Source organism: Miniopterus natalensis, chromosome 8 (assembly GCF_054644295.1).
Source record: "Miniopterus natalensis isolate mMinNat1 chromosome 8, mMinNat1.hap1, whole genome shotgun sequence".
Lineage (NCBI taxonomy): Eukaryota > Metazoa > Chordata > Mammalia > Chiroptera > Miniopteridae > Miniopterus > Miniopterus natalensis.
Genome location: NC_142088.1, coordinates 9,297,925 through 9,310,951, shown reverse-complemented (window position 1 = coordinate 9,310,951; position 13,027 = coordinate 9,297,925). Strand labels below are relative to the sequence as shown.

At 51.3% G+C, this 13,027-nt stretch overlaps 1 protein-coding gene across 1 annotated transcript; it reads right to left on the bottom strand.

Annotated features, from left to right (window-relative positions):
- Positions 1 to 6,290: 6,290 nt before the first annotated feature.
- Positions 6,291 to 7,220, bottom strand: RNF228 (ring finger protein 228). Its single transcript, XM_087819370.1, has one exon. It carries the CDS (start codon positions 7,218 to 7,220, stop codon positions 6,291 to 6,293), a length of 930 nt encoding a protein of 309 aa, XP_087675496.1.
- Between the last annotated feature and the right edge of the window lie 5,807 nt (positions 7,221 to 13,027).

Sequence of the window (13,027 nt, the reverse complement as noted above, 5' to 3'; positions counted from 1 at the left end):
TGGGAACCTGCGCGCGGTCCTGGGGCGTGAGCGGGGCGGCAGCCGCCTCGGGGTCCGCGTCCTGACGCAGAGAAACCGAGGCCGCTCTGCCCGTGTCCACCGCCCCGCGGCGGGCTCGGCGCGGACCCACGGACGCGGGACGGCGAGGGGGGGGTGTCCGCGCGGGGCGGCGGGGCCCGGGGTCTGTGGGGAGAACCGGGGGACTCCCCCGGGGGACCTGGCCTCCCCGCCCCGCGCGCCGCCCCGCGCGCAGCCCCAGCCCGCCCGCGGCCGCAGGCCCCGCGTCAGCTGTCGCCCGCGCTGACACCCGCGGCTGTCCCTGGCGAGCTTTGGTTCACTTAACCTCGAGACTTCCTGGTGATCCACGGAATCCACCCTCAGGTCCCCGCGTTGTCACTGAGTTTTCATGACTCGCGGGACTTGGAAAACACTCGCCTGTTTTTCAGGGGTGAGGGGGAGCCCACAAAACGCCTGTAGAGCGGAGAGGAGAGGCTCAGCCCGCACCCCGCCCGTCAGGAAAGATCGCAGCCCTCCCCACGGGGAGGCGACTATTCCCTGAACTTTCTGGAAATGCAAAGTCACCAGGAGAGAGAGAGAGGACAGGGCGGAGACCAGAACAACGATTAAACAGTTACCCAAATTATGGCCACTTCCAAAATCCAAGCACTGACCCAGGAGCTCCCGGTTCCTAAGAACCTGGCGGCGTTTAGTTCATTAAAGTGAGATCGGGGGGAGCCTCGCGTTTCCGTGAACGCGCCGTGAAATAGAACCGCTCTCGGCCCGCTGCTCCGCGGAGCACCTGCGGCGCCTTCGAAACCACCGCGGCCCCGCCCCTCCCCGGGCAGTTAAATCTGTGTCCCAGGGTCCCAGGGGGCCCCAAGGACGCTTCTGCCTTTTTTTTTTTTTTTTTTAAGCTCTCCAGGTAATTCTAACCTGGGGCCGGCGCTTGGAACCTCCGCTCAGGCTGCCGTCAGGAAATAAATTTGCTGGGTCTGAATTTAGTGAGAAATGGGCTCTAGGGACAAATTGCTGGCCTTGCAGAGCTTGGCCCAAAATTTTCTTCCCCAGCAACACAACTGTCTGCTTCTCATTTGGAATTAATCGGTCCCCAAAACTAAAGTGAGGTGCAACTGCTCCCTACCTGTCAAGGGCGACTAGGAAATATTTTGAAATGCACACACATTGGAACCTAAATCATATAAGTGTGTCCTTTCTACACCGCGGAGAGGACTCGCTGTCATGGTGGTAAGAGGTCGCTGAGCCCACCACGCACTGCCATGGCTGTTAAAATAATAGCTGTTGAAATGAAAGTGTTCCGTCCTTGTGCTGATTAGACACATTCTCGCCTGTTTATTTTGCGGTGTAGTTTTGTAAGAGTAGGAGCTAGGAGAACTTTGTTGCCTATTTCTTCTACCCTCTTTTCCCCCCAGTTCAACACTCTCCCCACTTCCATCCCAGGGAGATGGGTATTTCTAAAACCAGAGAGAATCCACTTTTACATGCAAAGACCGTTTATTTTCTAGAGGAAGGGTGCACATTTTTCCTGAGCTCCTAGGAATAGTTTTCGAAGCTGGCCGTTGACTACTTTTACTTCCTGGAACGCATCTTATCATCAGGAATGATTGTAAATTCATCACAAAAACCTGTTTCTCTTAGGCGTAGTTGGGCTTTGCCTAAAGAGCACGGGAGCCTTAAGTTTTTGATGGACGGATAGAAACAATGCCGATGGTATATATTACAAAGTTTTTAATATGGACAATCAAATGAGATAAAGCAAAAGACAGATGAAATCTCACACAATTTCAAATTGTTATCTGACTGTAGTAATTTCTAACACGTTTCAGAAATAGTGACTGCAGTAAATATATATTTATCAAGTTTACACTCTAACATACAATAAAAACATTGTTTCAAAGGAAGAAATATAAATGCAGTTTGTTGCCTATGATATAAATTTAATCATCTTTGTATCATAGCAGAAATTTAAAATACAAATAGTAGCTAACGGGAAACAAATGATTAAAAAGGATCTGAGCTGAGTCATAGAATAACGGGGGGTCTACTCTGTTATGGAGTTTGTAAATTTAGCAAGTCTGTGAAGGATCATTTATTTAAAATGGCAAAGGTTGAAAAATTAACAATACAGAGGGCAACAAATAATGTGAAATGTAACACATCTTGTTCTCCACATCGTGGGAAGTTTCGCTGCAGTGTAAGTTTGTCCTGACCGTACAGGTGCTGCTAGTTTGGGAGAGGATGGTGCAGACATGCTCATAGAGGCAGGAAGCCAAAAGGAGTCATACCTTGAAATCTCACGATGCAGAACATGATGGGAAATGGTGGCCAAATGTCCTTTAGTCTCTCCAGTGGCTCCTGTCACTGAGTATAATGCAATAAAAGTTTCAGCATGATAGTGCTGACTTTCTCAAAACCCAGGTATATTTTTTCACCTTTCACAAATCCTTATAAAGTAAGGAAAAACAACCAAGTCTCCCAGGGTCTCAGGATTTACTGAGTGGCTGTGTGAGTGAAGGGAGCCAGGTTGCTTAACAGTCAGGCGACAGTTTCCCAATCAGCCAACACAACAGAATATTTATTGACCACTTACTATGTGCTGAGGACTGGCTAAGGCTTTGTGAATACAGTGGTTGAGCAGACAAGGTTCTTTCCGTGTTTTTACATTTTGGTTGCAAGAGGTTGAGATAAAGAATGCAACAGATAAATCAAGACCACTACAGACAGTAATGTTAGGAAGAAAATAAAACTTCAGTAGGTAATCCTTTGGGATAGAGTAGTCTGGGGAGGTGATTATCAGACCCTTGGAGATCTGAATGAAAACAAGGCCATACATAGACCCACATAAGGCTTTAGTTTCCCAAGTATTTCACCCATATACTCTCTCATGTGTAGAAATATTTACACCAACCCCACAAGGTAAGCAGGACTGATACTTTCTGTTCCCATTTTATAGATGAGGGTTTTGAGGCTCAAAAAAAGGAGAGAATCAGTATTCAGACTCACATTTCCTGGCTGCAGTGACTGGTCTTTAGACCCCAAACCCAATGTTCTTTCTGGGGGTGGACACTGTTCACCAGATCATATTGCGTTCAGAGGTCAAGTATTTAATCCATCACCTGCAAGATGAGTTTTTTCACTTGAAATTTAGATCCCATAGAAGCATGATAACTCTAACCGGCAGCCCCAGAACCGAGGCAGAACCTGGGCCACGGGGACCATGACTTCTTGAGCAGGTGTGCAGGCTGAGCAGGTCTGGCTTTTTGCAGTGAAATTTCACGAAAATAGTTTTTTTCTATAAATTCTTATTGTTTTAATTAAGACAATGCAGACATAAATAACAAATGTGTGTGCACACATGTATACATGCTTACTTTACTGGTAGTTCACATTCATGAGCTGGAGATGAGTCCAGGATTAAAACAAGCTCCCCAAGAAGATGAGAATGTCCATGGGAAGGGAGAAAAGCACCTCACTGCCACCAGGAGCCCTCCAGACAACTCACTGATCATTTCAACCATTGCTTCCTAAACACCTGCTTTGCCTAAAGTATTGGTGTGCCAGGACCTCCCATACGATGGAAGCAGAAATGATTAAATCACACCTGCAGAATAGGGGGACACCAGAATATCAGAAAGCCACCAGAAACCAGACAAATGTTTTCCATCACCCCATCCTGCCACTTGATTGCTAAAAAGTCAGACATGAGCAATGAAACAAGGTCAGCCAAGAAAAACAATCTCTCCATGTTTAGGTGCTAGGCTATTCATTGTATCAGTTTGATTTTAAAGTATTCTAACTCAAATTTCTCATTACGAGAAACTTACATGTGCAACCCACGAAAGAAGCAAAATGTGGCTTGCGTGGTGACTAAGGCAATTTAAAGACATCTATCTCATTTATGAGGAATAATTTAGTTTGTGTCCTTGGTGGACCCTCCTCTGTGGAACGTAAACCAACTCTGTAAGAAGCAAGCTGGTCCCCAAATAACTTTAGGTAGACTTCCAGGAGGCCAAACGAAGGAAATGGAATAACAAATATGTGTGCACATGTGTACACATGGTTACATCCACAAAGCCAAGTTCTGTTGCTCATGTATACACATACACACACACATATACATGTGCAGATGCACTTGTACGACTAAACAGTTGTGAATGCAAACAGAATCTCAGCCCCTAGAGGTAAACAAAGAATAAGAGAAAGTGACTATAGAAGTAACACAGGTTACTCATTGGAGGTACAAATTAAAACCAATCCCTGACATGCAATTCTCAGTATTAGGAACCTGAAAATATTTCGCAGAAATTGAGAACAAAATCAGACAAGAGTCTAGTAGATGTTATGGTAATGGATGGGTAAGCCACCTTTCCCTCCAGAATATAACATCTCCCTGGGCCTTCAGGGGTCCTGTCAAAACCCAGAAACAGCCCCATGAAATGCCCACCCTGGTGGTGTGCATTCCACGAGTTCTCCATCAGCCCCGTTTGGAATGTGAAATTAGGATTTGTAGGAGGATATGTATTTCAGGAAGAGAAAGGCCATCAAAATAACTTGGAGCAACTTCCCCATAAAATAAATTTCGTAAAAATAGGTTGTGGGGTTTTTTTTCTATAAATGCTTCTTGCTTTAATTAAGACAACGCAGACATAAAACACATCATATTGCAATTCCCAAATCCCAGCCATACCACTCATCAGTGGCCAGCGAGCGACTGCTCTCTGTATACAAATGTCCACTGAAGTTCAGGGACTAGGACGGTGTCAGATACCATGCAGACAGCTTGCACAAATACACGAGGAACAGCGCCACACCCTCAGCAGCTCCTGCGATGTTTCCGTATGAAAACCTCACCTTATTCCAAATTTCAAAAGATGGCATGAAGAATGTTTTCCCATGAAATACATTTGGAACAGCTAGGTCTTTCTCTTCAAAAGACATTGAACCCACCTACAACACACAGTGCAGTTCATCTGCTTAGTTACAAAATCACATAGATAGGTGTTCTTTTTTATTTAGTGTGACTGGATGGGAACATTTCGGTGATCTCCAGTATCAAATAGCTAAATTCAAAATAATATGTTTCCGTTAAGTGTAATATATGTTTGTAATCAAAGGAAGAAAGGCCTGTCAGTTTACTCTTCGGGCACTATTTTCTATTTTGTCAGAGAGCTGAAAGTCATTAGTAGTTTCTCAGTACAAAGTCTTGAATCAGTTACCAGCACACCTTTTGTTTCCGCTGATTTCGAAATGTATTTGGACTGGAGGTACGGAAGAAATGTTACTGCTCATCAAACATCTTTCTTGGAAATGTATCGCACAAAAATTCTAGATTTATATGTTGTTAAATAAATTAAATGAAATGAAGGAAAAAGGCGAGGAAAGCCTGCAGCTTATATTCGGCGTGAATAGCTTTCAGCATCTTCCAGGTGGGGGCAACAGTCAGTCAGTTTTGAGAAGAGACGGGAGAACAGGCTCCTGAAGTTCCCTGAGTCCAGTTACAGAGGAGGAGATGCCTTCCCGGCCGCCCCGCCGTGAAAACCGCCACAATTCCCAGGAGCCCAGCTTCCAGGACTCTGCGGGCTCTGCGGGGCCGGGGATGGCGAGATGCGCCGCTCGGGGCGCTCCGCCGGACAGCCCGCACCCCGGAGCGCGCACGGTTGCGGGCCGCGGGTGCGCCCGGGCGCCCGCATCCTGCCCGCGCGGTGCCCGCGGGGAGCAAACGGCACTCCCGGCGTCCAGCGCACTCTCCCCGGGCCCCGAGAAAGCGGGGGAACCTGTCTCTCGGGCTCACGTCTCACCCATTCTCCCGCCGGGCAACCGCGTCCACAGCCCCCGCCGCGCGCGCACTTGCAGCCTTAAAGCAACTCCAGTCGCCGCAGCCCGAAAACCGGCGCTCGTGGGGCGGCGGGGGCCTCACTCCCCTTCCCACCTCGCTCTGCAAATCCTCGGGCCCCGGGAGGGAACGCTGAGCGCTCCGGGAGGGTGACGGTGCCGCAGGAAGCGGAGCTGGACCTCCCACAGTCCGGGAGAGACTCCCCACCAGCACCCCCGCCTCCCCCACGCCTCTCCCTGGCCCGGCGCGGAGGGGGGCGTGGAAAGCCCGAGAGGCGGACAACCGAAGCCCCGCAGTGGCCGGGTGGCGAGTGGGTGCGCGTCCGGCGGCCGAGGGGAGAAGCCGGAGGAGCTCTAGCGCACCGAGCAAGAGGCCCCCTCCTCTCGGGCCTCGCAGGGCTGAAGGCGCGTGCGGGCGGGAGACCCCGCAAGGGGCCTCGCTACGTGTCGGTGCCCCGCGCGCCGCCCGCCCGCGTCCTCGGGCCGCCGCCCGCAGCCGAGCCCGCGGCCGCGCCCTCGGGCCGGTACTTGAGCCAGCAGATGAGCCAGGTGATGACCACCGAGAAGAGGGCCAGGATGCTGGCCACCGACAGGCAGATGGGCCCCACGGGCGAGGGCGCCCCGCCGCCGTAGTGGTTGACGAAGATGAGGCCGGTGAAGAGCAGCACCACCATGGAGAGGAAGGAGAAGACGACGCACACGCAGCCGGCGGTGAGCGCGGCGCGCTTGCAGTTCTGGCAGCTCTCGTAGGCGCCCGGGGCGCGCAGGCCGGCGCGAGCGCGTGGCCCGCGGGCGGCGTCCTCCCTGGGCGGCGGCGGGGCCGAGGCCGAGGCCGGGGCGGGGGCCGGGGCGGGCGGCGGGGCCGCGGCGGGCGACGGGCGGCGAGCGGGCAGCGGCGGGAGGCGGTCCTGGGGCAGCGGGTCGTGCGCGGCGCGCAGGGCCAGCGGGAAGGCCTCGGCGAGCTTGGTGTTGTTGGGCAGGCCGTGCACGCGGCTGTCGGGCAGCGGCGTGCGGTGGCGGCACACGGGGCACGCGATGGCGCCGGGCGGGCCGTGCCAGGGCGGCGGGCGCGGCGCGCGCTCGGGCGCGGCGGCGGCGCGGAGCAGCAGCTGGCTCAGGCACTCCTGGCAGAAGGTGTGCAGGCAGGCCAGCAGCTTGGGCGCGCGCCGGTCCGCGTCGAAGTAGTTGTAGCAGATTTTGCACTCGTAGTCCTCGAGCGGAGGGAGCCCGGGCAGCGTCCCCGCGGCGCTGCGGCGCCCCGCGTCCCCGTGGTCCCGGGCTCCGGCCGCGGCGGGCCCGGCTCCCGTCGAGCTCCCGGGGCTGCCGGTCGGGCTCCGCTGGCCGCCGCGGTCTCTCGCCGGCGCCGCCATGGCACGATCCGCCCCTCATCGGGGGCAAGGTGAGGCGCCGTCCTCCCGCCCCGCCGCGCCCGCTCGGGGCGAGGGGGAGGCGCCTGGGCCTCGCGCCCCTGCCCGCGGCCGCCCGGTGGGGGGGGCGCCGGCCGGGGGCGCAGCGGCGACCGCCTCCGCCCCGCTCCCCGGGGACGCGGGTGCCCCGAGCCCGCGCGGCGCCGGGGGCCTCGCTGCCATCCCCCGGGCCCGGCCGGGCAGCTCTCCCCGCTGCCTCGGGTGTCGGTTTCTGCTGGAATCGCGAGCTCAGGGCGGCTGGAGGGCGGGGCGGGGCGGGGAACGGGGTTTGGGGTGCGGCGGCTGAAGGCCGCGGAGCCCGTGCAGCACCCCGCCCCCTCAGAGCCACCCTCGGGCAGCGGTGGGGGCCTTCCGCCTCTGCCCCCCCCGGACCCGGTCACCGCGGCTGAGCCCCTGGGTCACCCCGGCTGAGCCCCTGGGTCCTGGGTGCGCCCCGGCGGCGCCCCGTCTCCCCGCGGCAGCCGGGCTCACCGGGGATGTACCGCGGGCCCGCGCGGGGCGGGGGCGCGGCGGCGGCGGGGGCGAGACCGCGGTGACCTCATCCTGCGTCCGAGGGCGCGGCCGGCCGCCGAGCGCGCTCGCCCTTCCCCGCACAGCCCGCGCCGCCCCGCCGCCTGGGGGAGCGTGGGGCTGGCCCTTTCCGCTCACCAGGGGGAGGAAACTTTGGAGCTTGAACAGTACCTTTTTTTTTTTTTTTCATCCAGAAATACTGCTTCCTGAGACTTCAGGAGGCACAGACTCAGGCAGGTCGTGGCGCAGACCCAGGGGACGGCTACGAGGAAATGCTATTGTCTCAAGTCCAGCCTAAACCTAGCCCCTGGCACCCCCCCCCCCCTTCACTTACAGTTTCAACACAGCTTCAGAGCTGAAAACTCCGTCCCTGACACGGGCAGACCTTCCTGACTTTATTAACACTGGCAGTTCCTCCAGGCGGGTCACAAAGGGCAGCACCTCTTGAAGGAACGCGGGAGAAGACAGGAGTGGCGGGCTGGGGACCCTCCGAGGGGTGCCGTTCGGGTGTTCCTAACCAGAAAGTTCTGCGCCCCTGGTCTCCAGGTTGGGCCTCACCTTATGAGGAGAGACACCCCCTTCCCAGCGAGGGAGGGAGAGAGGGGTGGGTGTCTGGGGCCTCCTGAGTGCGATGTTCTCACTTTCTCTGGGTTCTTTGCAGAAGACAGCAGGACGTCCCGGGGCGTGGGTGGGAGGGGAGAGTGAATGGGGAACAAGCTGACTGAGGGAAAAGAAGGAAACCAAGAAACCACCAATGTACAGGCAAGAGGAGGGATTGCCACAAATAACTATGACGTTTAAAAATACACCTATTTGTTACTCTCGGTGAATAGTGAGTGTGGCAGATGGCTTACGTTTGAGGGACTCTGGGTGAAGCCCGTTAACAACCATGAGCTTTTCATTTCCTAGTTTCAGATTTTATAAATGGAATGTAGGGAAACACGTTTTAATTTTTTTTTATATTTCCTTAAAGGATATCATTTTGTGATGGGGGCTGTTATGAGCAGAAGGCAGGACGATGGGTCATTGGAAGAAGGCCCTAGACTGGCCTTGGAATGTTATGCACAAGCCTGCCTGGAGTGAGGGCCCTTGGGTGCCTGCCCTGCCCTTTCCCTCCTTGATGGTAAACAGCCTGCACCGATTTAATCTGGGCCCTTCTCCTTCAAGCTTGGATTAGCCCTGTGCTGAGGGACTAGTGCGCCTTGAATATTTTGCCTTCCCACCCACCCATTTCCTAGGACCTGTGTAACCTCCGTGCTGAAGGGGACTGAAAAAGAGTTCTGAAGGTCTACATGTCTGCATATGGCATGCATTTGGGCAAATGTTTAAGATTTCCAAGTTTCGCTCTATTATGCATTATCACCATTGAATGGAAGAATTGAACTTGGGGCTATCCTCAGGGTCTCCCAGCCTCAGTACTATTGACATTTTGAGCTGGATAATAAATATTTGTTGTAGGTGCTGTTCTGTGCATTGTCAGATGTTTAGCAACATCCCTGGCCTCTCTCTACCTACTTGATGTTAGCAGCAACTCTCCCCACTGATGACAACCAAAAGTGTCTCCTGGAGACAAAAATCACCCCTGTTGAGAATCACAGGTCTACACCATAGTCACCAATTTGTTTAAAGTGAAACCAAAAGCATCAACACCTCCCAGCTCTTAGCTAGTGCAAGCAAAGAGGGCGTTACCAGATTTAACTACCAGCCTTTCTTCTGTAGCTCCTGGTTCCTTAGATACCACCGCATCATTGTTGAGAGGTCCAGGTACAGTTTTTGTCAATAATACATTCTGCTGACAGGGTCATAAGCAATTTCCAGAATTTCGTTAACGAGGCTGGAATTTACTCTCTGTTGTTTGCATAGTTTGTTTTAGGGGAAACCAGTTATTTTATATCCTAGGACCAGTCACTCATTTTTGAACTCATAAAGGTGTCACGTGGGGTTCCCGTCAGTGTAATGAAGAGCGTAAGTTTGCATAACACAGGCCACGGGCATCTACCCTAATGGATTGGGATGCCCAGTGCTCAGTGTCCCCTGCAGCAGTAAGTAGTGAAGTATTCCTACATGTCACTCATGTAGGAATTAGGTTTTCACTATAGTGAAAGATGTGTTGAAAGAGATCTTAAATCAGAAATAAGGAACTCAGTATTCACATCAGGATTTGACCTGGCTTTGCATGAATCCAGCTCATGCCTTAGATATATTAGATACTCAGTGTTTGCAGATTTTTTTTCTTTTTGAGAACCCAAGTACATGGGAGACAGTGATGGTCTTGGGTCATCTCTCGGATACATTCTCTTCATCCAGCATCTAAAGAGGGAGAATGTTTTAGTTTTAGGGTTGACTGTCCTGAATCCAAATGCTAGGTCTGCTCCTCACCCTCTGTGTAGCATTAGATGTGCTACTTCACTTCTCTGTGCCTCAGTTTTCCAGACTGTAAAATGGGGATGAGTAGTTCCCCCGTAAGTCTGTAATAAGGATTGAACAAGTTGTACACATAACACATCCAGAGAGTCCCGACCCCTGTTAACACTCATTCCTATTTACGTCAGGGGTTTCTATTTCTGATTTCAGTAATCCTCAAAAGGCCCAGAGGGTTCACGTAAACCAGGCAAGGTGAGCCAGCCAGCAGTAACAGCGTGGTGCAGCTCGTCCATTACTTTAGAGACAGAGCTACAGGGAGCCTGTCAGACCAGGAGACCTGACCTATGCATCTAACCGCACACTATTGATCTGCCCGCTGCAATAAAGCCCCGTATAAAATATGAGGACAGAGTGCGATCTCACTGGTAATATTGGAAGAGTAGCTGCGTGGGCTGATCATGCCACTCAGAAGCGAGTAGTAAATGAGTCAGCCAAACAGGTGACATTTTAAATAGTTACAGGCCTGATTCAATTCACCGTTGATTGAGGGCCTGTTTGGAAGGCATTACTGCTGCCCGGTAAGATACCTGGCCTCCAGAAGCCGAGAGTTTAAGAGGGTTTAAAAAACACGTGTGCAAAACTCAGAGGCAGAATGAGGCAAGTTTGTGGTCAGGGATGAGGCCTGGTGGGAGTAAAGAGAGAGAAGTTGTTTGTGCTGCGGGGAGTTTCTGCAGACTCATGGTCAGGGAATTGGGGATTTAGGAAGTTAGAGGGAGACATTCAAGGCCGCAGCAGCAGGGAAGGCAGGTGTGCTGAGGGCATGGCCGGAGACCTGCTTCAGAGAGAGCATGCGGCGTGTAGACGCTGTCCGGGGAAGCCTGGGATGCCACGCTAACTGAGCGGGGCTTCGTTCTGCAGAGGGCCCCAAGCGTCCCACCTCTGTGCATGACTGGAGTGCCCGCAGTGGATAGAGCTTCAGAGTGCTGGGTTGGCTGGAGCTGGGATTGGCTCTCCAGAGGCAGACATATCCATTAAGAGGTTACTTTAGGAGCTAGATCTCATTGCCACGTACTGCAGAGATAAAACTTTTAAAAGGATTAATGTGCTCCATTTATGGCAATAAGTTCTCTCTCGTGCGTGGGCTAGTGGTTCAGAACAAACACTCTGCTTCCAGACCGCCTGTGCCATTTACTAGCTACGCAGAGCTGGACAAGGTCCTTCATCTTTCTGTGCCTTGGTTTTCTCTTCTGTAAAATGGGAGAGTCCTATCTACTTCATAAGGTTGTTGTGTAGTTAAAATGAGCCTCCATATATTAAGCTTCCAACAGTGCCTGGTATATGGTAAGTGCCTTAAAAATATTTAAAAATAATAATAAAACCTACCAAACAAGCCCAAATTGCTTATTCTAGGGAAATTATTTCTTTAATGAAAAATAAAAATAATTCAGAACAAAAACTACCTTGACCAGGTGATCAAAGTTAGCATCAATTGTGACAAGTCAGGTTGATTGCACTTACCCTTGAGAGGATGTGTTGAGAATGGCACTGTCTGTAATATTTCTCTCAAACCCCATAATCCCAGTCTTATCATGGGAAAAACATCAGACAAATTCCAATAGAAGGACGTTCTACAAAATACCCCTCAAAACTTTCAAGGTCATCAAGAAACAGGGAAAGTCTGTGAAACTGTCACAGCCAAGAGGAGCCTAAGGAGACAGGACAACTAGATGTGATGTGAGGTGATAACTGATGGGGTCCTGGAGCAACACCAACCAAAGGACATTAGGTAAAAACTAAGGAAATCGGAAGAGAGAGTTGACTAGTAAATAGCCATATATCAGTATTGGTTCATCAGTCATGATAAATGTGGCTTATGAATGTAAGATGTTCTTAATGGGAAACTGGGTGTAGAGCATATCAGAACTCTGTGCTGTGTTTGCAACTTTTCTGTAAATCTAAAATGATTCTAAAATAAAAAGGTTATTTTTAAAAATGTGGTCAATTTATGGGGAATTGCAATCGCAAAGGCCGCTTAAATTCCTTGGGGTTAAGATGCATCTGCTCACTGTGCATTTGTATCACTTCAAGTGCAATCCATTAAGCAGGTTGTAAAAACCTTTCAAGGAAACATTTGACTTTGCATTAGAGCATCTAATTACAATGTAAGAGAATAGTCATTTTTTTAATTTTACAGAAATAGTGTAACTACCTTAAAGTATATTCAGAAAAGAGAACTTAAAAATTACCCTGTAACCCAGCACTCCAGCATGGCTATTGCCATCACCAATTTATTCTTACGAGCATATGTTTTTAGTTATAATCAGGCATATACCTTGTCGCACTTTAATTTGAATATTCATTGAAATTGCCATTATGGTGACTCCTATCTGCCAGTGTTTTCGAGGTTGACTATATAAAAGACAGTGGACAAAACAGACATTATGCGTGACCTCACGAGCTTGTATGTGTATTTTTGTGTGGTGTAGACAATAAATAAATGAATATGTAACATGATAGCCAGTGGAAGGTGCCCTGAAGCACCTTGTAGTAGACTAGGAGGACAGGAAGCGCTGGGTACCGAAGGGGTAGTTTGCTGTTCTCAATAAGGTGGCCAGGAAGGTCCGTCTGCTAAAGCGACATTTGAACAAAGACCTTTACACTGGAAGGGAAAATTGACTGAATTGTTGGCAGAAATACATTTGTGCTTTTGCTGTTACTCCAGAAGATGGGGCGGGCTCATCAATCAGGAGCATAAAACGCTGCACCTGCCATCAGCGAAAGTCTTGTTTCTCGTTACGTGTTTTCACTGTGATCCACCATTCAGGAGGCACCACGGAAAGAGCCCTAGGGAGCAGCAGGTGAGCCGGATAATCTGG